Genomic DNA, 25,375 nt, shown 5'->3' with positions numbered 1-25,375 from the left:
ATAATAATTAAAAAAAAAAATGTCAGTCTAAATTTCAGATATTTTTAATAAAATAAAAAAATTATCTACTTTCTGATAATGTACAAAATACATACCCAACCGAACTTACTTAATCGATTAATGAATGACTCGATTATTCAAAACATGAAATTTGTTTCTAAGAAGTTATTCGATCACTGCCATGAATTAAAGCGACACAATGTATACAGGCTTAAAAAAGAAAAGAAAACAGAACAAATGGTTTTTTCGACGTACGACAGTACGACCGCGCAAGCCTTTTGAATGGCCCTTTCGTCTGCATAACGCTTTCGCATTTTTCCAAAAAGGAAGAAGTCGCACGGTGCCATATCAGATGAATACGGGGAGTGGTTAATGGTTAAAATGTGATTTTTGGTCAAATAATGATGTCCTTCGAATGTTGGATTCTGAGCAATTTTAATGTTGGCTCTTTGTTCGAAGCTCATCTTGACATCGATAACACAAACATACTGACACTTAAAGCGCAATAATTTCACTTCCAATTTATGAAATCTCATGAAATTCTCACTGCACAATTGCCAAACATGGCAGATTCTAACGCACCAGTCGACATATGGATGGTGCCACCAGGGGGCGCTAGATTCAAAAAGACCTGTTCACTTCGGAACACACCTTGGCAATCAACCTCTTAACCTTTCGGGACAGGAGCTAATTGTTCAATTAATCGGCCTTTGCTCGATTAAATGCGACTTACAATACAAAATAAGAATATTGCTTTACTACATTAATTCTTCATCGTACCGAGATCGAGTTGGAACTGAAATGCATCTCTCCGGGTTGTTGTCCACACTACCAATCTGCTCGCTTTTAACTCTGCCGGTTGCTGTCCAGACTGTAAATTTGGTTGTATGCATTGATAAAATAGCAATCAGCTGACGAATTTTCAAACAAGTTAGAAAAAACTTCAAACGAAGAGAACAAGCAAGTGTAACTGCTGATTGTTACTATTAGATAGACTATATGGATGGAAAAATTACTGATTTTGTCTAAGTAAGTATAACAACTGAAATCTTAAATTGAAATTGAAAGCGTGCAAGAACTGAATCCACTCGACATCGCTTCGCTGTATGGGCTCTTGGAAAGTTCCAAGAAAATACGATGGTTTTCAGCCAAATTTTGTTCAGCGATCAGGCCCATTTCTGGTTCAAAGGGCATGTAAACAAGCAAAATTACCGCATTTGGGACGAGGAGAAACCTGGAGAGATCTTCCATTTTATCCTGAAAAAAAGTGTAACTGTACCGCCAATGGCGTCCGTTATCGCGCTATAATAACCGACTATTTGATGCCTGAAATTGAAGCTCATGATCTTGTTGACACTTCCTGAGCAGATAATTTCCCGTTTTGGGTCGATCGATTGGCTACTAAGATCAAGCGATATCACACCGTTAAACTTTTTCTTGTGGAAATGTTCGAACGATTCATCAAAAATTGGACTCAATGGAAATATTTACATGTATGTAAATAAAAATTCAAGTTATCACAATAACAGAGTTCTCTAGGGAAGCTATCACTTTGTAATAATGCTTTCTAGTCAACTTCAAATATATCAATAAATTTTCACATTACAACTTGTCTTTGCATACAAAAAAAGTATGTCACTTACCGGATCATTGTGCAGTAATTACTTTAACGCGGTCAACTCGGTGGCATACCGAACATGTCCAATAATGACCAATGTGACCAACGACCAGTCACTGACCAATATTTGCACATATTTATACGAGTAAATAAATGCAGCGTACGTCATTGGTAATGCGACACATTGTTGTTGTTGCATATTGTTTTTGTTATACGTAAGTGTTATGCAGAAACATTTTAAATTTTAATTTGTTGATTTATTAAATGGACTGCTTATTGCAGCAATTTGCCGTTGTGGTTTTTGCTATCGATTTATTTAATAAGATAATAATTGGTTATAGAGTCAAATTACTTGCAATGATTACACTTCAGGTGTGCAGCTTTTGGTATGGAAATTTTAATTGAACTGAATTAAATAAGTACTGCGGCTAAATTTCCTAATTGATATGAGCAAAGGCAAGAATTTTTTTTTTTTGTTCTTTGTGTGTGAAATGAGTTTTTGTTGTTACCGCTATAAAAATAATATTATATACATATTATTATATATGTACATATCTTGCTTTTGCGTATTCTTTTTTATTGTCAAAAATAATTTAAATAAAATCAATTTTCTGTTCAATCATATAGTTATTTGTATTAAAGTAATAATTAAACTAATATTTCAATAATCGTTTTCGATGATTTCATTTATTTGGCACTTGCAGCACACCAGCTGGGTTGGTAATCCCGGTTTGGAGAATCAGCAGCAAATCGGACGCGCAGTTGGCGACCACTTCTTCACCTGCCCAACTAATGAGTATGCCCAAGCGTTGGCCGAACGGGGAGCTTCCGTGCACTATTACTATTTTACACACGTAAGTAACGAAAATTTAATTTTACACTTTTTATAAGTTGACACTGGAGGAAACATTTTAGAATTATAACTAAAAATATATATTTTTTATTTTTTAAGTATATTGTTACATAACTATATTTCGTCATGGCCTAAAAAGCAAAAGTAGTAAAGGTGCTTTTATTCGGTGGCATCTGTTGTGAGAGTTGTTACTAAATTTACTAAACTCACAAGAAATAATAAATATTCATACTTTTTTTTAAAGAGTCCACAGTAAAGAAAATTTTAACTTTGATATTACCGTTGATCTCAGTTTGCCTAATATTTTAAAAATATTAACAATATTTACCGATTTAATATTTTTTTTTGGTTGACGGTGCGTATACGTAACATTCGAACCTCACTAAATTCTATGGGAAGTTCTGCACTATAACTAACCTTGTTGATTCGACTAAACTTATAGGGTCTACAAAACATGATTTTTGACAAAATATGCAAGTCGAGTGAAGGTAATTCACACACGTACACGATGTTTGGTTACGAGGTCGATACCAACACGGATCGGACTTAAAGAACTTAGAACGTCGATCCGTTGCGGTATATAAAATTCTCTTATAATAATTCATAACACCTTTACGAATGGACAAAGCGCTTTGAGCAAATCACAAATTTTTTGAGACAACTAATGTCATTTTCAGCTAAGTTTCCTGGCTCGCCAAAAGTAATACTACCTACATGGTTCAACCTTTCTCTAACAATGGCTGGACAATGGAGGAGAAAATGCCTGTATGTTTGCCTCTCAGCCTCCACCATGCAACTCTGTCAGCTAGCATCCGAAAATATTTTTAGCCCCACCGCATGGATTGCCTGTTAGATGGTGCCTACGATTGCGACAACATCAACTTTGTTACGGGCAAATAGTTCATTAGATTTCCTATGCTTTACTCTTGGCCAAAAGATTATGCAGTCGCGAAGGAGCGGATCGTCGGCCAGTGCATGCTAAGCTCACGGCTTCAGGTCTAGAACGCGAGGCGTCAATAGAGACGCAACTTGGTCTCATTCTGAAAAAAAAAAATCTCTACTTAGCTTACTTAATATTAGCCTTCCAATGTTGCCTCCTAGCTTCAACTCATTTGAGAAAAAATTCACTGCGCCTCTTCTCCAGCAACTGCTCCTCATCCACATATCCCTCGTCGGTATGTGAGCAGAAAAAACACCAGAAAGAGTAGCCTCTGTGACGCAGTGATCCAAGTTATCAGGAATACGACTTTTTAGAAAGCTTACTTCTTTAAAGTCTCAATGGGTTCTTTAATTTCTGGAAAACTCAGCTCGTTTTAGAAAGCTGAAGCAGTATATGTGACCTGGTCTACGAAAAGGGAGCTAACGTGCGAAAACTAGTTTTCTGGGAAACAGCTGTTAAAAATCTCATCTTCCATCCGAATCAACTAAAAAGTGAAATTAATTTTTAGGATTTTTTGACACCTAAGCCCCCTTTCCGTAGACCAGGTCACATATTCATAAATAATAATTCTAAAACTATTCTCTCTTCTGAAGGTGTTAGGGTTATAAGCAAAGATTACCGCAGGGAACTTTCCTCGATACCAAAAGGGCCTTGAATAATCAGCGGTCGGATGCGGTTATTGAATTATTTGATTAATTTGTATTTTGAGTTTTAAAGTAAATGAAATTTAAGATACCTTTTTTAGTGTTCTACAGACCTCAACCTGGTCGTAGTGGAATGTGTGATGAGTTCGAGCTCCCTTATCTTCAAATAATTTAATGTTGGTTGGCACACTGAGGTGATTTTTAGCGCTCTTATATCCTCCAAATCGCTAGTCTGTTATAAGAAGCTTCTCAGCTATAATCGGAAATACGATTAGGGAAACGAAAGAACGAATATAATATTATTTTTTTTTTTAACAGCTCCGCACATATCAGTCAAAGTCAGTTGAAATTTTAGCTATTTTTTCCGCATAAAAAACCAACGGAAACTCGCACATACATACACAATTCAAGTGCCAAATGAAACCCACTGCTCGGCTCGTGTAAATGAACACTTGTTGGTATTGACATCTTTGCAATTTAAAATGCCACATTTTCAAGCTACTGGCTGTGAGTTTTTGTTTGTTGTTGTTCGATGCAATTACCAACGCAAACTAAACGGTAACATACATGCTCACACACACACATACACATTTATACTTACATGCTTATTTGGGCTTTTCAACAAACGTGTCCACGTGCTGCCTATAGGTCTGTGGGTCTGTGAGTCCATTGAAATTGCTGACACTGTGTATCTTCAAGGGTGCTATTGAGAAAACGAGCAGCTGTGCTGTATTTTTTCATTTCCATTGAAAGCTAAATTGTGTGGTGAAAAGCGCCAGAGAAGCAATGAATAAAGCGAGAAGGCCAAAGTGTAAGGCCCGCAGATAGCGGTATTGCTATGAACGAATACATGTTACTTACTGACAACTGCATTTGTGGGTGTGTGTGTGTGACAGTGGCTTTGCCTTTCGCTCGTCATACTGCACTATTTGCTCGGACCGTTGGTAGCAAAAATAAGGCAAATAAGAAAGTTTATTTACACAATGTAATTATTAATGAAATGTACACAACTATCTGAGCAAATACACAAACGTATGCATAACGGCACATATTCGCACGCTGGTGACATACTTGCTGTGCGTGTGTGCCCTCAACATGCAGTGCTATCATAAGTGTGCTGACAAGTGACAGGATACTCACCTGTTCTTATATGTACATACATTGGTGTGTATACATTTATTTACATGTGTATGCATGTAATCACTTGGCACTTGCGATTTACTTAAAAATTAGAGTAAAATTTTTTATTTTTTAATTAATTTTTGAATGGTTTTGAGAAAAGCAACGAAATTATGTTACGCAACAAAAGTCTGTCACGATTAGAGTGGTTGATCCAAATATCCAGGGGGAAAGTTATATCGTTTTGCTAACTTTTTCTTAAATTTTGGTTTAAAACAGAAATGAAATACAAAGCTAAAGGGTTGTCAGCTGTTTTAAATTTTTAAGCCAGGAAGGTGTTTAACGAAAAAGCTCTAAAAATATGGTATTCTCTACGTTGAAAATTTTTAAGACTAAACAGTTCAAAATACTTTTTAGGAGTTTTGCCAACTGTCTATACCTTGTATTCAATTAAATTTATAGTGGTATACTTAGGATCACCAAGCTGTAGGCTCAATCGATTTGTGTACTTTGTTTGATTTATTCGATATAACTTTTGGTGTGTTTATAAATTTAAATGAAAATTTTTGGCAAAAAAAATTTTAAACCCATGTGAGAAAATACGCCATTGTAAATTAAGTAAAAGGAGATTATTATTTTTTTTGAAAGTTGCCACCTGTTATATTTTTGTGATATCAGTAATCGCAATTGTTGAAGAATTGATGTCGGAGGTAGTTGCCACCTGTTTGAAATATAAAAAATATTGACTTTAAAAAAAGGACACAAAAATGTAGAGGAATAGGATTAAGAATTTTCGTGGAACAGTCTGTTTCTCATAACATACAAAGAGGCATTTATGTGGTAGGCAGTTGCCACCTGTTTGATATTTACAAAAAATATTGAGTTTTCAAAATGTGGATGTAAATGTATAATGTAAAAGTATTTTCACTGAACACTTTTTTCTCTCAACATACAAAGAAGCATTTACATTTTGAAAGACAGTTGCCACCAGTTAGAAATTTAAAAAAATATTATCTTTGCAAAAATATGCACACATAACTGCGGAGGAAATTTTATGGAACATTTTTAACGAACGTGTTATTGAAAAATTTTGGTCGGAGGTGGTTGCCACCTGTTTGAAAAATAAAAAATATTGAGTTTAAAAAAAAAGAACAAACAAATTGAAGGAAAATGATTAACGGAATAATTTTTCTCTTAAAAGATAAAGAAGCATATATGTAATAGATAGTTGCCACCCTTTTGAAATAAAAAGTATTGAGTTTTCAAAAATATGAACAAAACTTGAGAGGAAAATTAAATGAAAATGAAGACTTTTTCATGAATTGTAAGTAAAGCCACGTTATGTCGGAAGTATTTTTTACACATTGTCCATTTCTTTCGACATTTCTACGGATATAAAAATACTGATATATACTTGTTCCTATACGTATGTATATATTTACTATTTGTCCTCCAACTGCAGGCAGAACCACGTTAATTTAATATTTATTTATTCAAGTTAACCGGCTTTTAAAATAGTAAAATATATTTATGTAGATATAAGAATAATAGATGTACACTTAATAATCTATGAGCGTCCACTAGGTACTTAAATGACAAGTGATATTTACTTTTGCAAACGCTTCAAATTCCCTGTAGGAATGTAAAGTTGTTTCAAATAAATTTTGTTTTAATATTATTAAATATTTAATATATAAAGTTTTTTTTAAATGTAGGTTTAAATGTTTAAATAATTTGTATATTTATATAATTCTTTGACTTTTCGAAAAAAAAACATTTTTAAATTAAAAAAAGTTTCTTTTGCATGTTTTGTAAAAACATATGTAATTTAAATTTTTAATAAACAAATTTATTTATTTATTTTTTTTATTTAACAAATTGAGAATACGAAAAAATAAAATTATAATTGCATTTTCTCATTTGTTCAAAAATTTTAAATTCATAAAATTTCTCACTGACTCATTTATCAGCCATTAAGCATTAGTACGCCAAGCTGCAATGTTTCCTCCAAGCCAGTATGACTTGATCAAATGTTCTGCCAGCAAAAATGTATGCCGCCCAAAGGGGATACACTACATCTACGGATATGAATAAGCAAGCACACACACACAAATAAATACGTATCCGATGCAAGTACACAAAATGCTTGCATTTCAAAGACAAGAAATATTAAATGAGTGACACATTCCAAGCTTGGGTACAAAGCAATGAACTTTTTCTGGCCATTTGGGGGTGGCTTGTGACTAAATGACAGCTGTTACTTCTTCGACATCACCTTGACACAGTTGGCCGCGGCGAAGGAATAAAAGCTTTTGTGGAATTTCATGTAAACCTTAGTGAATTGTAACATGTAAATGAAAGGTATACGTGTGTGTTTTGTAAACAAATTGCTATAGTAAACTAATGATAGGGTTCCACAGAAATTTTACTAATAATCAATAAAAGTGTGAATAGTCTTATAGATACATATCTCGGTGAATAACTTTGATTTATTTAAGTGCCGAAATCACTGGAAACATTGTTTTTTTTTTTTTAAGTATGCTCGAATTCTGGTAAAAAGTGAAAATATAGAAATTTCTGCTTGACAGTATCGGAATTTTTAAAATTTAATATGCATGAAGCTCTTTTCGCAAGCGTTTTAGAATTTATAAGACTTCACGGAATAATCTGAATATTTAAGGTCTAATAAACATAAATCCGACACTTTTCCATTAAACTAAAAGTGTTTCTATTTGCCATAGTTGGAATGGTTCGATTTAGTTCATCTATCCAAGGTTTTGTTCGATAACTTATTGTCATTTTGAAGGTAATTTCATGAGACATTTCTCATAGAAACTCTTGTATTTATTGACAAAAAAGTAGGATAGTTAGATTTTTTACCAGCAAAATTCTTCACTTCGGTTTGTGTCAATTCTGGACTATAACCAAGTTTCTGGTATTTCTGACGAGTCACTATCGATGTGTGTTGCCTGGCGTTCTCCTAATGTAACATAATTCTTCTCCAAATGGCCAAAGCTACTCGCTACTAGACGATTTTTCCTTTAGAAGGTAGTGCCAATCTCACCTTCCTTTTCGTTAATGCTAGCTTAGTTTACCTTGATACCGACTCACTGCGCTTTAATAGCGAGGGTTTTCGCTTGATATTGTCTTAAGAGACATCACCAATAAATGTCAGTTTTATAGATGAATCGATTTCATTGTGATTCAGCAGCAATACATTGATGTCAATTCGCTTTGTAAGGTTTTTTTGTTATTCATCCCTATTTTAATTAGTCTATACTGGTTTTGGTCCAAATACTTCTTCTGGTTCCACAACAATGTCGTAGTTTAAGTTGAGGAGTGCTAAGCCTTTCAGTCGTTCTATTCTTCCATTCGCTTATTTTTGTCAGTGCTTGAACGATTTCTAGAAGGACGGCTGTGAATTGAAGAATAGAATTATGCGGGGGATCCACCGCTGTATTACTAAAGCCACAACTTGAATAATAATGTCCAGTCCAGTAAAACGTTTAATAAACCATTTAGCTAAACATTTAGTATAGATTGATGGACATTACTTTTCCAACCATATAACCACTTTCACTGAGGAGTATATATTTTTATGTGTTAAGCCGACATAAAAATCTTATTTCTGGATAACGGTTTCGGCTTAATAAATCATATCTTTGGGAAGTTTATGCTCATTAAGGATTTTCCATAGTCAATGATAGAAATAAAGCTGTCTTATTAACGTTTATTTTCTTCCAGCAAGTTTTCCAACAATCGCTGTCTTAGTTCTCTTTCTTCTAAGGAGGCAAAGATAGGAAGCCTAACACACAGCACCGAATTGGAGCTTAATCATCAATTTATCCTATTTTGCTCTTTTCTGTGTAGAGAAGGTATTTTCCTTTCTCATTGCTTTTATTTGCTATGGTTTAATCACTTAGCAAATGGCATGTCGCCATATATTCGGATGGCACGCTTCAACCAGCAGCTTTGTTTGAAGAAATCACATGAGAGAAAATAATTTAGTCTTTAACATCCATGAGTATTAAGTTTTTTACTTGAATCACCTTTAGTTCGAGTCCTACATTTATCAAGTTTGCTGAATTTTGTGGAGATCACAGGTTCGGTATAAATGCAATCTCGATAAACTGCAAGTTACAGTTATTCTGAAGGTTTAATATCTTACCTGCTTAAAAAAAGTCATTCTAGGTCTAATGCTAAACTGGTCAGGTCCAACGAGGTTGCGAACGGGAAACTTTTTTTTTCAAAAGATTAAAGTGTTATCTTGACTAGACAATTTTGAGCACCATACCATTTCTCGAAGACACGAGCTGATAAAGCCTGCCACATGCATATATCCGCCTTTCTGGTGCACACCTACACACATATATGTAATAAATAGTCTCTACTAATGTTTAGTCCCAGAGCTATGGACACGTGCTTGCAACGCACGCAAGCCAAACTAATCACATAATTCTAGCACAAATATGCACAAACACTCATATGTGTACATATATATGTATGTGCATACTTATTTAAATTAGAGTGTCATTACAAGTAAAGGGTGAGGACACATTATATATGCCAATGTTTTACTTTCGCCATTCAGCGCTTGCGCGGTAAACTGGTCTGCCTTTGAATTTGTGCTGAATGTCCTGAATGCGCCCCGGTGACTTCTGGGTGCGTTCGTCGGTCACAAAACTGGGCTAAAAACTCACAAACAAACAAACTCGTGCATTATTAGCTAGCTCTCAACCCCGGCTGGTTGYTTGGTTGGTTGTCGCTTGTGGGTCAACAAAATAAAATAGCCATACAAGTAGCGCGATAAGCGCAGTGGTAGTTGGTTCCAATTTTGGGTGGGGGGCGCGTGGTGTGATGGRCAGCAAGTTGTTTAGTTTGTTTGCTGATTGCTTTCTGGGCGAAGGTGGGCCCTTTTATGTGTGTTTATGTTTATGAGCGTGTATTTATGTGTGTGTGTGTGGGAAGGTGTGTTCATTGTCATAATTATGGTCAAGGACAATGACCGAAATTCTCACTGCTGTGACATTGTATCGCATTGCCTATGCCACTTGCTGTGTGCCATTGTCGTTTTTTTTTCGCTGTATCGATTGTCTCTTYACTYCACACACTTTGCGCGTAGTCACGTCGCATCCTGATCTGGTGCTCTGTCCAGGGGCCGGTCGTTCTCYAACGCATAACTCACGCAATGCCACGCATTCCTGTCTGTTGTTCGTAGCTGATATTTTGTTTGATTCTTTTTTAATGTTTTTTTGTTCAAATCACGCCAATTCCTCGTTGCGCTATCAACGTAAACTTAATGAATACATTAAATTGCCAGCTGTCCGGAATATTTATGTGCGACGATTTTCATATTCATTGGTCGTGGAGTTTGCATTGATTTTAATGGCTTGTCAGGGGATTGCCTCGGAGGTCAAGTACTTATGGTTAGAGTTTAATGAAGTATTAATATTTTTAAAGCTGAAGATCCATAATTTATTTATCTAAGTTTTCCATGTAACGTTTTCCCTCCGATATGCTTGTAAATATCTGAAGGAGAGACATTTTTGCAAAAGTCTTCTGAGTCAATATTGKATTGTTTTGTAAAAATATGCTTTTGTGTGCGTAAAATTGAGGCGGTCATCTTCCTTCGCGGTTTAAAAAATCGACTTATTTAGTAATATATTTAATTTGGGCATGTTAGAAACATGCTCTAGAAAGCACTTCAATCGCAAACATGTTAGTTAATGAGATAGCAAGTCACAAACCTACTCTCAACATGTTTTCCCAAAAGTTGTATTTTTTTTTTCAGTTTTGACATGCTTTGATAATACATACATATGTATATTCGAAATCTGTAAATTGTTGTAGATTCACAAAATATCTCACTAGGCTTAGGCATAASTTTTTTTGGAACAATTAAAGCGTGATATATTTCGAGGTTCCCTATTTTTTTAGAGATAAAACACAGAAACTGTAAATTTAATGGAAAATGTTCATTATCATTCGAAAGAACATCGTTTGGTATTTATTTTTTGAAGGTTTGGCCGTGGCTACGTCTCAGATGGTCCATCTGTTGAGTTCAATTCTCGACTGGTAACTGGAAAATGACATGCGTGATGTTTTGCTCCAATGCCTGAATCGAAGCGTTATTGTCCAATGGTGTTATATCACATGATCTCTGTGGCCAATCGATCAGTCCAAAATCTGAAATTACCTCTACACTGAGGTATTCTATCAATAAATCTATTGATTGATGTGATGTCCGGGAAGTAGCGCCGTCTTGTTGAAACCAAAACGGTTATCATGGCGCAATAACGGTCGACATTGAGGGTTACGTTTTTAGCGTTTCATATTTGATGAAATATGGACCGATGATTGCAAACCGTTGCTTATTCTGCATGAAATGGTAGCTCTTGTATCTCTACAGGTTACTCTTCACCCGAAATGCGAAATGGTAGCTCTTGTATCTCTACAGGTTACTCTTCACCCGAAATGCGGCAATTTTTCTTGCTTACGTTCCCATTGAGTCAGAAATGGGCCCATTATCACTGAACAAAATTTGGCTCGAAAACGTGGGATTTCTTGCAACATTTCAAGAGCCCATATAGCGAAAAGATGTTCGTTGGGAAGTTCGAACGGCTTCTTTCTTTGTAATTTAAGATTTCGACGTAAAATGCGTCAAGTTGTTCCAYACATCAGTTTAAGTTTCTGCAAACGGCGCTGAATTGACTCTCTACGGTTTTCGTACACACTCTCAGCCTCGGCTGCTTTATTTTTCCTCACTGCGAGCTGAATGTGATCTATTCGATCGAATGTTATCCAATAAAGAATGCTGGGTCTCAAGGTGGGTGATGGTGTTGTGTGGACTCCCTGTTTGTGGTAATCATGTGTGAAAATCATACCACAACTAAACGGTTGAGATGTCATCAACTAATTTGCCAGCTAAAGCAAGTTCCTTAACAATTTCCTGGAAGCCTGGCTTTGGAGTGGTCAATGTCTGTCTCTTATACACATCTAGATGTGTATAAGAGACAGGCTTTGGAGTGGTCAATGTGTCTCAACGTTGATGTACTGATATCGATAATATGTGGTCGAAATACACGCGACAGCGCAAGCATGCTTAAAGGAGATAAGTTAAATTACTGCAAAAGCTAAATTAATAGCATACATTTAGGCACRTAAACACTTTGTGAGCGAGTATGAGCGTATTGACACATACAGGGAAACCAACAACCGACACACCTTCACATAAACACATACTAATAGCTTCTGGATAGCTGCTGATAAGATGTACATACATATATACATACACATATAAGCAAACTAATGCTCTACCGACTACCATATCACATCATTGCCAGTCAGCTGCCTCGATTACGTAGAGTAAGCAGCCAACAYACGCACCGCTATAGTGTACCCCTGGAGAGCATTGTCGCTAACCTCTTTACTTTGTCGTGTGTGTAAGCTCAAACGAGCGCATAATCTTCAGAGCCTTGTTATATGGAGTGAAGCGAAGCGCACACGCCAAACCACACTTCCATGCGAACATGTCGGATATTTACGAGCTGGCAGCTTAAATGAAAATGCGAGAAATATTATAACGGTAATATGTCCCGGCTGTGGTTTGCCTAACTGTTCGACATACATGTGGGTAAGTGATATCGCAAGAGAAGGCACTCGTTTGGTCCAGCCAGTGAACGACATTGCCGCAGGTCAACATGTGGTTGAGTTAAGGTTACCAGATCATTGCACATAGGCAATTGCTTGTAGCGGTGGTGACATTTTGACTTTTTCGCACATTTTTKTTTAATTTAGAGGTCGAGGTATTTTAGTTTATATATATAATTTCATTTTGTGTGCAATGTGAGAAACTAGAATARAATTGATTGTTATTATCGTTATCGCGGATGATACTCAAAATATGGACGTGCATTGTTCCAAGATTTGGTGATCATAACCTTCTGATCTTGGTCGCGAACGATCCGCTGAAAAGACTTTACCAGCGTGGCTGCCGSGTGATGGCAAAAGGTGTGGTCTCTCACCRAAAATAGTCATCTGRTTCTCCGGCGCCATAGTCTAGCCCATTACGTTTGATGAAGTCTTTGTCCGGTGGAGAGCAAGGAATTTCGGTRCAATTCAACCAGTGGCGCTCCACACCAACCATGGAACTTAACGCCCTACTGCATATACTGCACACTCACTCAACTCTGATGGCCTTTTCTCTGAACACATGCAAGCAAAAGAGTTTTGAAAGGGTTGAACCCGGTAAAAGACAGAGACAGTAAGCTTCTTTATGGAGTAGTCAAAGCTTGTATGAAGGTTGGTGGCATATTCTCTCTCTATTAACTTCAGTTTCAGACTCATTAACTATTGCAGTGTTTTTTAAGTCGATATTGCTTTCATTTCTTATTTCTTATAACTGTGCGTTCAAAGCTGATTAAGGAGTGCCAACCTCATCATCGATGCCAGACCACTGCGGATTCCCAGGTACATGGCAAAGAAAGGTACCCTAATACATAGAATTGGGATGGATCGGCGTTGTCGGTCTCTTGTGTTCGCTACTGGATTTCTGTGTTTTCCGGTTTCCATCAGTTCATATGCCGGCGCAAAATGCTTTTGACCCAAAGTCGGTCGTCAGAGATTCAGTAAGCTCTTTGCGCTCAGTAAAGCTGGTCTTTGCCTAGTTGTGGAGGTTCTGATGGAGCATTGTCCTATCGACGTTCATGCTGTAAGGCTTATAAACTTGCCGGAGGCCAGCTACAGAAGCTGTGCAGAAGAGGACGAAGTGGAAATATTTCAACACTCCTTCCTTGAATGTTGTGTATTTCCTAGGTTGTTCTGTGTTTCCTTAATTGTTCTGTGTATGCGAGATCAAGACTATTCCACCGAATCGTGTAATTTCGTAGGACCACAAGGCCTTTCGTGGATTTTATCTTTTATCATCCGGATACAAGATTTTCTTTTTAAGGTTTCACCTTTAGATAGATAAATAAATAAATAATAATTGCACCGCAAGCTTAGATCTATTTTGCCCTCTCTTAAGTCCCAACAACTCTCCTAGCCTCTGCATATTAATAAATTCCAATATACTGCTAGTTGCTATTTTTTAAAGATATATCTAAGCGTCTTTATGCTGTCTCTTCGCACTCTTTCATCCTTGCAGAGCAGTTACTTTATGGTATGGGAACCAATCGCAATAAAAGATTCAGATCCTATTATTTTGTTGGATTCTGCGGAGCGGACGAGCTCGTCAGACAGTTCATTTCCAGCCATACCTTTGTAACCGGCACCCAAATAAGGTGCATTTGGTTATGATCTGATAAAGTGTTCAGCTGTTATATATACTGCTATCTATATATAGTCATATATGCTCCTACACCAGTAGCTAGTTGATCTCGTACGCAGAGATCGCTATACTATAAGTGCCGCTTGACTGTGGTTAATAGTTCGGTGCCTTACTACATATGGCAGTCGAAGTGCGTTCCTTGGATCAGCGATTGAACCCAACTTAACCTAAAATATGTATTTACGAAAGCTCTTACTAACCTTTCTATTTTTTATTTCGATCGATTGTTATTATGAACTATATTATTAGAATGGATCGCTATTCTTAACTTTTTTCAGTAAGAAATCTTCTTTACAGTTCGGCATCCTTAATAGATTCTCCCCATTTTACCGAATATTCACTTCGCAATGCAACAATGTCTTGGTAATCCGACTAATCCGATGAGTAATTGATATGCGTTGATTGTTAAGGAGAATATCTAACGAAGAACAAAACATATTTTATAAGAGATGAATTATAAAGTATAACTGGCCTTTCTTTGTATACGAAATTATTGGTAACACCCTTAATATTTGCTTGACATCTGAATTTTGCTTTGGATTGTGGTGGGTTCTCTAACGAATTGAGAGACTTATAAGTTCTAAGCAGGCTCCGAAAGGCTGATTGATTTTATGATTATGATGATTAGTTCTTTGAAAGGGTTTCTGGGTATGTCAAACAATGTATTTAGTCGTTTTGTAGGCTGTGACGAGGGTCTGTTTTCGGACGTTTGAAATACCAAGTTGCTGTTGTTGTTGTTGTTGTAGCGGCAGCAAAACATTGCTGAAGTAATTTCGAAGCATGGTGCCGAGTTGGAAGTCTTTGGCGGGTAAAAATCCGGTTCTGTTCCGGTTACTTAAATCCGATTGCCATGGGAGACGGAAATACCAAGTTTCTTGTTGTAGTTGAAATATTAATATGAGAGAATATGAATATTATTCTCTCATATTCATATTATTACTTATTACTAATATTTTTTCCAAGAGCTGCGAGGTCAAATGAATGAAATCTCAATGTACAGTACATAAAATAATTAGTCCATGAGTACGATTATTCGATCTCAAAGTAATACGCAAATTGATAGGCTTTTAGGTATATATACAATTTTCGAGATTTATCTGGCAAAAAAAGAAATCATATTAAATTTTCTCACGAAAAACTTAAAAAACATGCTCCAGAATTAAAGTTCACATATCAACCGTTGGCAATTTCGTAGAGCAATTTCTTAAATAGAATATATATATGTATGAGTAAGACGTAAACAAAAGGAAAAGCTGCAGAAATTACAAATTAGGTAAATACAATCGACCCATTTGTGACACTGCTCTACCCGTGGAATGATGAAGGGAAGTTCGAAAGTTCGAAGTTGATTAATTTAGATGGACAGGTAAGCAGCGAACAAATAATTTAGGACTTAAGTGCAAAATCAAGTACAAAGTTAACTGGTGAGAGCAGAAATAGAAACAAATGTGTTTTTTTTAATACATATATATGTATAYGTAAGCTAAAGASACATATAAATAAAATGTGTGTAAGCTGCGGCTATACATAACGGTGGTGGAAAATTGTATAAATGTGATTTGAGATATCACTTTTATTCACTCGCTTTAAGAATTTTCAAAAATTCTTTAAGAATAAATAATTTTAAGGTTCTTACAAAGACATACATATATACAAAATTTAGTTATTATCTTTAACTTTAAAATAAAACTTGTTTTTTCTCAATAAAAACCCACAATATTGCAATGGATTTATTTTTCTTATATGCTTTCAGCGCACTAGCACCTCCCTGTGGGGTGAGTGGATGGGCGTACTGCACGGCGATGAGATCGAGTACTTCTTCGGTCAGCCATTGAATACATCGCTACAGTATCGGCAAGTCGAACGAGAGCTGGGCAAGCGGATGCTGAATGCCGTTATTGAATTTGCTAAAACTGGGTAAGTACTGGCGATCGCCGCTGATGAAACTTTCAATGTGTTAATAATATAGCAATACAGCATTCGAGCACTAAGACAAACACACACACACACATACACTTGCACTAGTTGCTTTATGAGCATTAATATGGKTTGGCGTGCAATAAAAAGTGTTGAGTGGCCGGCACTCGAAAGTATATTTTCCGACGCAAGTGTATTTGAAGTGCAATTTTAATTGCAACAGTTTTCGACTGTAAACTCTTCAAGCGGAATGGTAGCAGACAGTTTATATATGTATGTGTTTGTGTGCTTATAAGTATTTGCTTGGTTTTTGTGTTGCTCATACGCCTCGGTGGGCAGCAAAGTTAATTCTTTTAAAGCAAATGCTTTTATTTATTTTTGTAGCATACTTTAAAGCGCAAATAAGCAAAGTTAGTTGARTTTTGTTTAAATTAAATTTCCATAATTTCCATAATTTCAAAAATCATTTTAAAATTTACTTCTCATAACTACCTGCCTTTTATCTATTTATTTTTATATATTCTTCGTAATTTCATATTTCCTTCAACTAACGAATCGAACTTATCAAACCAACAGCAAATTTGATTGCAGTTCTGCTAATTTTTCTTTAGTAAACTCTTCAATGCACATAATTGACATATACTGTGTATGCATGTGTGTGTGTGTGGCAATTGATTTTTTATAATTTTATCAAATTGCTGACGATTATTTTATGTAAAGTGGTATATTAATAAGTTCAAGAAGTATGTATTTGAAAACGCTGAGAAAATATTTAAAAAATATTTGCCGTTAAGGGGTCAGTAGGGTAATCTGGCCTATATTTTTAATATTTTTTTATAGAAATTTTTATTCTACAATGGAACCTKTTTCACATATTATGAAGTATATCGTGGAGTGTATAAACAAATTTTTTCGGAATTTTTTGATGACATCTGTCGGAAAATGGCCGGGTGAATAAGATGCGTTTTTTCACTGGCGGACACGATTTCTCATGTGTGGATCATCTGAAACACAAAATCCCAATTTATTATTAAAAAGTACGCGAATGGTTATTGTCCCTACTAGAATCATGAAAAAATGTTGATAAATGAAAAAATAATTAACTTTTTTCTTAAATTTTTCCTCATGCTTTTTTACATAAATTTTACCATAACATTGTCAATAAATTATAAAAAATATGGSKACGATAGCCAGGCATTTTGTGGACATTAAGTTGAGTAGTTCCACCGGAATCATGTCCGCCAGTTTAAAACAGTGTATTTTGAGAAAAACGCATTTAAAGTTTGAGATGTGCACTCCGAGCGCTGAWATCAAAAATTTCGAACATTCGGTTGACTTTACTCCATATGATTGGTTTTTTAATATGTGGTATRTTAATAGTATTTGGTATTGAGAAAAAAAGGTAAAATCGGGTTGAGACTACTCCAACTCTCATATACCACAYATCGTCAATGAAACACTCAATTTCGAATTTTTTGATCGTACGTTATTTTTCATATTAGGTGACGATATAATGATTTTCGATTTTCTAACCAACCTAATGCAGAGAACGTATATCACWCCCACAGATCGTATATCATATACGTTCTCTGCATTTACGCTCTCTGGTATGAAATACGAAAGCTTTTGGAAGACAGTCTTTTTGGTGTTACACATGGCTTTCGTTAAGTTTATTTAGCGTTCAACCAAAGCTTCATTTTKATGTGAAAAGCTTGAAAAGCTACTATATTTATAGCTACGCTGATTTCTTTTAGCAGCTTTTTATGGTAACGCAGCTTTCGCAGCTTTCATCAGAGAACGTGTATTTATAGCAAAGAACGTTTATCAAATATCTGCWATAAATATACGTTCTCTGCTTTCGTTTAAAAAGCATCTGCATGGAGAGGAATGAAGCATATTTTCAATAATTGAAAAAAGAATTGATATAAATAAAAAAAAAATTTCAGAATAGAGTTACCATCAATTATTAAAACTAAAAAAAAATATTACAGATTATTTACAGATTATTTTATTTTTTTATTATTTTTTTATTATTACAGATTATTTTTTTTGTTATTATAAAGGCTTGAAGAATGGCTATAGAGAAGTATGTAAGAATAGGCTACAAAAAAATATAAAACATAACAAAATTAGTATCAAGCGAATCGTTTATGATGAAGTCTAGGGAAAGAACTTGCTTTTCACTTTAATCTGAAGAACCTTGGTTCAATACATATTATATATAATATTAATAAATATTATTTTGTTGTATTCTCCTTTGCTAATTACAATTCCAACTCTGCTTTACAGCAATCCCGCCACTGATGGCGAAGAATGGCCAAATTTTACAAAGAAAGATCCCGTGTATTATGTCTTTTCAACCGATGACAAAGAGGAGAAGCTGCAACGTGGCCCACTGGAAGGACGTTGCGCATTCTGGAATGAATATTTGCGTGAAGTCCGAAAATGGGGATGTAAGTAGCAAATATTTCTATAAATGTTTATAAAAATTGGTAAAATAATTGACTGTGTTAAGGTTCTATTAGAATTTTGACTTTTGGTTTCAATTTAAAAGTTTTGAAAATTTTAGAAAATTTTATTTCGTTCGTAACAGCACCAGTAATGACAGTAGAATATTAAAAAAAAATAGTTGTAGGATGCTGGTTTCATGTTCTGTTTTTCTTTTCTTTTCCTATCTTACTTCCGAAAGATATGTTGTTAAATATTTTAGACTTGGTTTTCGAGTTATTGCAGTTGTCTAATTTGTGCGTGCTCTATAGAAATCGATTTAAATAAGGTTAATATAAGTAAATTGATATTAATATCGATAGACCATAAAATACTGTGTTTGGAGGAGGGAGTTCTTGCGTGTTGTAAGGGAGTCAATTTCAATTATTTAATATTAATTTCAATTACTTAATATCACGACTGACGATGGTATTTTCAGTAATATGGTATACTGTTTTTTGCCATATTGGCAGTTTTGGTAAATATGAACGAATTTTTTTCAAAACAAAAATTTCGAACTTTTTAATTCAAAAAAATTTGTATGAATTTAATCACATATTTCCACATACATAGCTATTTGCCAATAAGTATTGAAAATATTTACAACTAATAAAATAAATGAAAAAAGATTTCCATATTACAATGATATAAAAAGAGTTAATATAAATTTTAAAAAATTTAAGAAAACTTTTCAAAAACTATTTCAAAACTCTAGGTTGCCTCATTTCATTGTTAAAGTAGTCAAAAAAAAAAAAAAAATTTAAATTTCTTAATTTTTAATTTGAAAACTATAAATATGTTAAGAAGAATCCAAAAACAGAGTTGCCACATTTAAATATTATATTCGTAAATATAATTTTTTTTAGTTTTGTAAATATAACAGTATTTTTAAAAAAATCAATCCATTGCAAAATTAGAGTTGCCAACTATCGTTAATAAATTTGAAATTTCTTGTATGAGATATTTGAAAAGTAGCAAGAATATGCAAAAGAGAAAAATGTGAGAGCTAAAATGTCTTGAAAAGCTTTTTTCAAGAAATGTATAAAACAGGGTTGCCATATTTGAACATTTTTAAATAAATTTTACTGTAAAAAAATATAAATTTTATAAATTATTGAACACTTGAATATATACAAATATTTATTAAAATCTATGGCAGGGTTGCCATATTTGAAATTTTTAATTTTTTTATGTGAGCAAAATTTTTTTTCTGCATTTCTGAAAAATTAAAGAAATTTCGAAAATATACTAATCACTCAAATATTTACAAATATGTATTCAAATATGTATCAGGATTGCCATACTTGCCAGACTTTTCAATTATATTTGTGGTAAAAAAAAATTTGTTTCGCATTTCTGAAAAAGTAAAGAAATTTCAAAAATATACTCCATGAAAAGTATTTCCACATTTTTTTTAAATTTTTTTCGAATACCGTATGAAATATAATTTTTATAAATTATTGAGCACTCAAATATATAAAAATATTTTTTTCAAAACTAGAATTAGCACCCATCTTCAACTTAGCTTCCAAGTATGTTTTATAAAGTACATGAAATAAAATTAAACTAAATTAAATCTACAATTTCGATTATAATATAAAATTCTATACAAAACTCACTATTTAATAATGCTGCATGTGCGTTTATTTATTGCACACGCTTGCTCTAAGCCATAATAAATTAATTAAGCTGACAAGTCAACAAAGAAATTTTTGAAAAAGTAAAATACACAGACTTTGCGGCGCAGCGCTACTAACTCCCGGGGGTCMCATAGAGAATTTACTATCGAAAATTTGCATTGCTAATGAGAATTGCATTGCTAAAACCACAAGAACTTGGAATAAAGAAAAAAATATAAAAAATAAAAAGCGATTTCTAGGCTTCAGCTGGCAGCTCATGAATATCGATAAGCTGGGAGCTGAGATAAAGACACTCAAAATCGGCTGAATGATGGTAACATTGCGGTTGCTATGTTTTTGTTGTCAAATTTCTAGAAAAATAATAAATAATTAGTTTCAAAAATGAGGACGGTTTGATACAACAACAATTGCAATTCAGTGACACCTGTGTTAAGATATTTTTTTCTCCAAGAACCAATGAAAAAAGAACATGAAATATCAATAATAAGAATCACAATATGTTAATAAAGCGAATTGAGAGTTGAGCGCGGGCCATAAATCGTGCATCGTTTTCAATACTTATGTACGATTTGCATAACGAAAGGCAAAAAACAGAAAACAACAACAAAAGAAAAGGAAAAATCATTTAAATGCAGCAAATTAACGGCATCACTCACGCAAGATTAATTGCCTAATGCTGTGCTAGGCTGCTTGCTGACGGCGCATGAAAATTGGACKCGAGTGACTCATGACTGCCAAGCGCGACTTCAGCTGTAACATCTCGATTGTCTCGGAGCTCAATGGCGTTCGAGAAAGTTTATAAAGGGAAGACAATTGATCAATATTCATAMGTGAAAATATAAATGTATTTGTGCGTACATGTCCAGTTATCGCATGGCACGCGCTRGCCCCTATTCAGATTGAGACGATGACTAATGCCGCGCGGTAGGCTCGTGTTGCAACTAATATTGATTATTTATTGCGGCGTTGAAAACCGCAAATATTCACGAATTTACATACATTTATGGAGTGCGTGTAATCAAGCCATTAATCTATAGCTGGGATCAAAAAAGAAATTAAGTGTGGTTATGTGTAAGTTGTTGCTCATCTTTCATGTTTCATGCTGATTTGTAAAGAAATGTCTTTTATGGSATTGTGGTCACATGCGCATCACATTTTTGAGATTTATTAGTCTTTAATGAAGCAAACTGTGATTTGGATATTGATTTCTTAGAATTTGAGCTTTTTTTTTGGTAGTTTTAGTTAGCCTTAAGCCCTAATTAAAATTCCAATCTTTCATATTGGAATTGTGAAAATTAATATGCTTTGTATACATACATAACTTGGCTCTTTGGGACATTTTAAGCTAAAATACAAACAAATTTCTGTGTAATATTTCAAAGTTATTGATGGTAGGATTAGAAGACTTTATATTTTTTGGRGTTAATAAAAAAGCTTTAGCTATGCTAGAATGTGTTTTAAACGTCCAAACTCAGATTTTTCTTATGATTAAAGAAGATTCTAATTAYTCGTCGACCGCTACCATAAAAATATATTTTTTTTTTCTAAAAATTAAATAAAACACACAACGATTTAAAGGAAATAACTAGTTGGAGAATATAATTTTTTCAATTACAAATTCGTACATTTTAATTTGCAAATGCTGAGACGAAGAAAATGCAAGACCTTATTTCTGCCATAAAAAGTCTGGCAACCAAGTTGCTTCAACTTTAATCTGACGAAAGCTGAGCATTGGAGGAGACAGTGTCTAAATGTTTCCACCTCGTCTTTCTCCTTGAAACTTTGACAAGTTGCCAAGCAACTAGACAAGTTAAATATGGAAAAAGCTTAATGCTACTGCTATTGGGGTCATGGACCAGCTTTYAGCTCACTATTAACGTGYTCTAGTCCTGTAKAGTAGCWCTGCTATGKGAATGGATGCATATCTCACTTCTGAGAAGTACATCTGATGCTACGTTGTAAGCTTCCACATGTACACTACATTGCATTGCATCTGAAACAAAAATTGGTTTCCCGACAGAAGACTCCCAATCTAACTTTCTCCTTGAGCTTCGATCCATCCGTCAAAAAGTTCTCGGTACCTTTTCTTCAGCGAYTCTGCTTCTCATATCCCTCGGAGAATATGCAACTAAGAGTTCGCTTGGCGGCACAGTGGTCCAAGTTATCAGGAATGTAAACGTATTGGGATTTCAGAATATCCTTCTCTGGTCCTGGTGGTCTGGTGGTCTGGAGTCTGATAGCAACCTTTGCTGCAAGGAATAAAATTAATTACTGAAATAATAATGTTTGGAAGATCTAAGAAAACATTTTTTAAAACTTTCAAAGTTGAATGATAATTCATATATATTATTCCAAATTCTCTGGTTAATATTTTAAAAGTTTGAATATCATTCTTAAAAAGTACCGAAAAATATACTTTATGTGCAAAAAAAAAAAAAATCACATATTTCAGGGGTGATCTATTTCTAGGTTTCCTACTTTTGTAAAGGAAAACTTTAAATTTTATGGGGAATTTTTGTTATCATTCGAAAGAATATTCTTTACCATTTACTTTTAAAGATCATTTCTTACACATTTTGGGAGCGGCTACGTGATGACTCCTTCGAGCATTTCGACTGGTCACTGGTTTGTTTTTGTTTGTTTTACTCCAAAGCCTGCATCGACGCGTGGCTGTCCGGATAGAAAAAAGGCTAACGGTGTAATATCACACGATATTGATGGYCAGTCGACCAAAACGTTAAGTCAACTGCTCACCGAAGAGTTCTTTAGCCAAATTCATTGATTGATGTGATGTGATGTGTGGCGCCATCCAAATCTCGCCAAAATAATAAGCTTGAATTTCAAATATCATATAGTCGATTATCATGGCGCGACAACGGTCACCATTGGACCATTGGCGATTACGTTCTCACRGTGCGACTTCAATTTAAGATCTCCATATATAATAAAGGTCATAAGCTTTTCCATGATCAAATGCCAAACATTACTGAACAAGAATCACATCACAGCTTGACACGACTCATGCGTCATCAAAAAAAAATAAAATAAAAAAAAGGCGTTTGAAAAAAAAAAAAAAATTGACTTAATCAGGAAACGAAGTTACAAAAGGCTTACACATGGACTGAATGAAATGAAAAAACTGTCAACATAAATTTTATATTTTCTTTTTTCATTTAGTATTATAGCAGAATAGGTCTACCTGCTAAAGGCATTGTAAGCATAAATGTTCGCCTATGAGATCTATGTATACTGTTACTATTACTTTAGGGCTCAAAGTTAAGCACGCCAGCTTTCTTCGATTTCGTTATTCTCAAAAGAAAGGCCTAACAGCCTAAAGGCATATCAATTAGACCTCATTTCAACACATATATACTTATACATGCTTACATTAATTGGTTATAAAAAACAGTATTAGCATAAAAATCGGTGAATTAATTATTGAAACATCCAGAGACGTATGCAAAAAACTGGGCAATAAAAGAAACGTTAAATATTTATAAAATTTTAAAAACTGCTCTGAGGCACTAACCTTTTACGTAAAAGCCTAAGGCATCATCAGTATATGTACATACACACATACATTCATGCATTTACAAAGCCTCACGTTACATGAAACTAGCGCAGCCGTAAACAAAAGGACAAAACATGCAAAATAGAGAAAGAAATGACGAAATGACATTCGGCGCGAAACAACTCGCCAACACCGCCCAACATCCGCTCCACTTGTCGTGCGCGCACCAACTTTTATAACCTCCTATAACCACTTTTATTATCAGAATTATTAATGATAATCCAAAGGCTTGGAGTAGAAAAGTGAACCACCAGCCGGCGAATTAAACGAAATTCAGCTACAATAATAAAATTGTATGAAATTTGCATAAATTAAATAGTTACTGTACCTCTGCGTATTAAAATTTATACCGTTTGGTGTGGCTTTCAAATCTTTCTCGAAACTTCGAGGTTCCAAATTAATTTTTGTTGGGATAGGTGTTTCTTGCAAAAATCTACTAATTTCGATAAAAAATATAATATCTATATTCGAAAATATTTTCAACTGAAATATATTAGTTTTCTCTAGAGCAATGTGTCCATTTTCAATTGAATTAAACCATATTTAACCCTTCATAATGCGACTCAAAGTAAGAAGTACACTCAGTAGAAGTGCTCAGAAATTTTCAATTTATAAAATAGCATCCGCCATCTCACTTTCGTTTCCATTCAAACATGGTATGAGAACGATAGATCAGTCCAATTTTTCGAAAAAAAAAAACATAATTAAATTTTATTGTATTTTTATAGCCTGAGGACTTTMAGCGCAAATTGATGAAGAATGTCAGTTTAAGTTCTTTATAATTCGACTCAAGGTGTCTATGATAGTCGTGAACATATCAAGAGATCGAAGGTTGAAAGCAAAAACAAAACACAAAAAAAAAAAAAAAAAAAAAAAAAAAAAAAAAAAAAAAAAAAAAAAAAAAAAAAAAAAAAAAAAAAAAAAAAAAAAAAAAAAAAAAAAAAAAAATGGAAGAACTCGCATCAATACTTTTACGAATTAAATTTTCAAGAAGTGTACCTCGTCCAGTGAAGTTCAGTGAACTAGTTTCAATATATTCCAAATTGAAAAGTAATTCTAAATATTCTCCAGTATTCAAAGTTAACTCTATTAAATTAAATAAAATGCTCAAATTATTTTTTTAAGGTACGCCCAAAGTTGCCGAACTCAAACCATAACCCCTATAAACCGAATGTGCGAACCCCATTGCGTGTGGCCGACTTTTTGCCAAAAATAACGGTTAATCTGTGAGATATTTTAATGAAATTTGCGGAAAATG

The 25,375-nt window shown here is 34.3% G+C and overlaps 1 protein-coding gene across 2 annotated transcripts in view; it reads left to right on the top strand.

Moving 5' to 3' along the window:
* Positions 1–25,375, top strand: part of LOC108967616 (acetylcholinesterase) — a 157,334-nt gene that overhangs the window by 118,142 nt on the left and 13,817 nt on the right. For both annotated transcript variants that reach the window (XM_018931158.1, XM_018931157.1), the window contains 3 exons: positions 2,323–2,472; positions 16,256–16,419; positions 18,709–18,872. In XM_018931158.1, coding sequence (XP_018786703.1) covers positions 2,323–2,472; positions 16,256–16,419; positions 18,709–18,872 — 478 coding nt within the window. The remainder of the gene's footprint in view (positions 1–2,322; positions 2,473–16,255; positions 16,420–18,708; positions 18,873–25,375) is intronic.

This window comes from Bactrocera latifrons, unplaced genomic scaffold (genome assembly GCF_001853355.1).
Source record: "Bactrocera latifrons isolate USDA-ARS-PBARC rearing strain unplaced genomic scaffold, ASM185335v1 scaffold_192, whole genome shotgun sequence".
In the NCBI taxonomy this organism is placed as follows: Eukaryota; Metazoa; Arthropoda; class Insecta; order Diptera; family Tephritidae; genus Bactrocera; species Bactrocera latifrons.
Note: the sequence above shows the minus strand (reverse complement) of the source record. Positions and strands in the feature narration are given on the sequence as shown.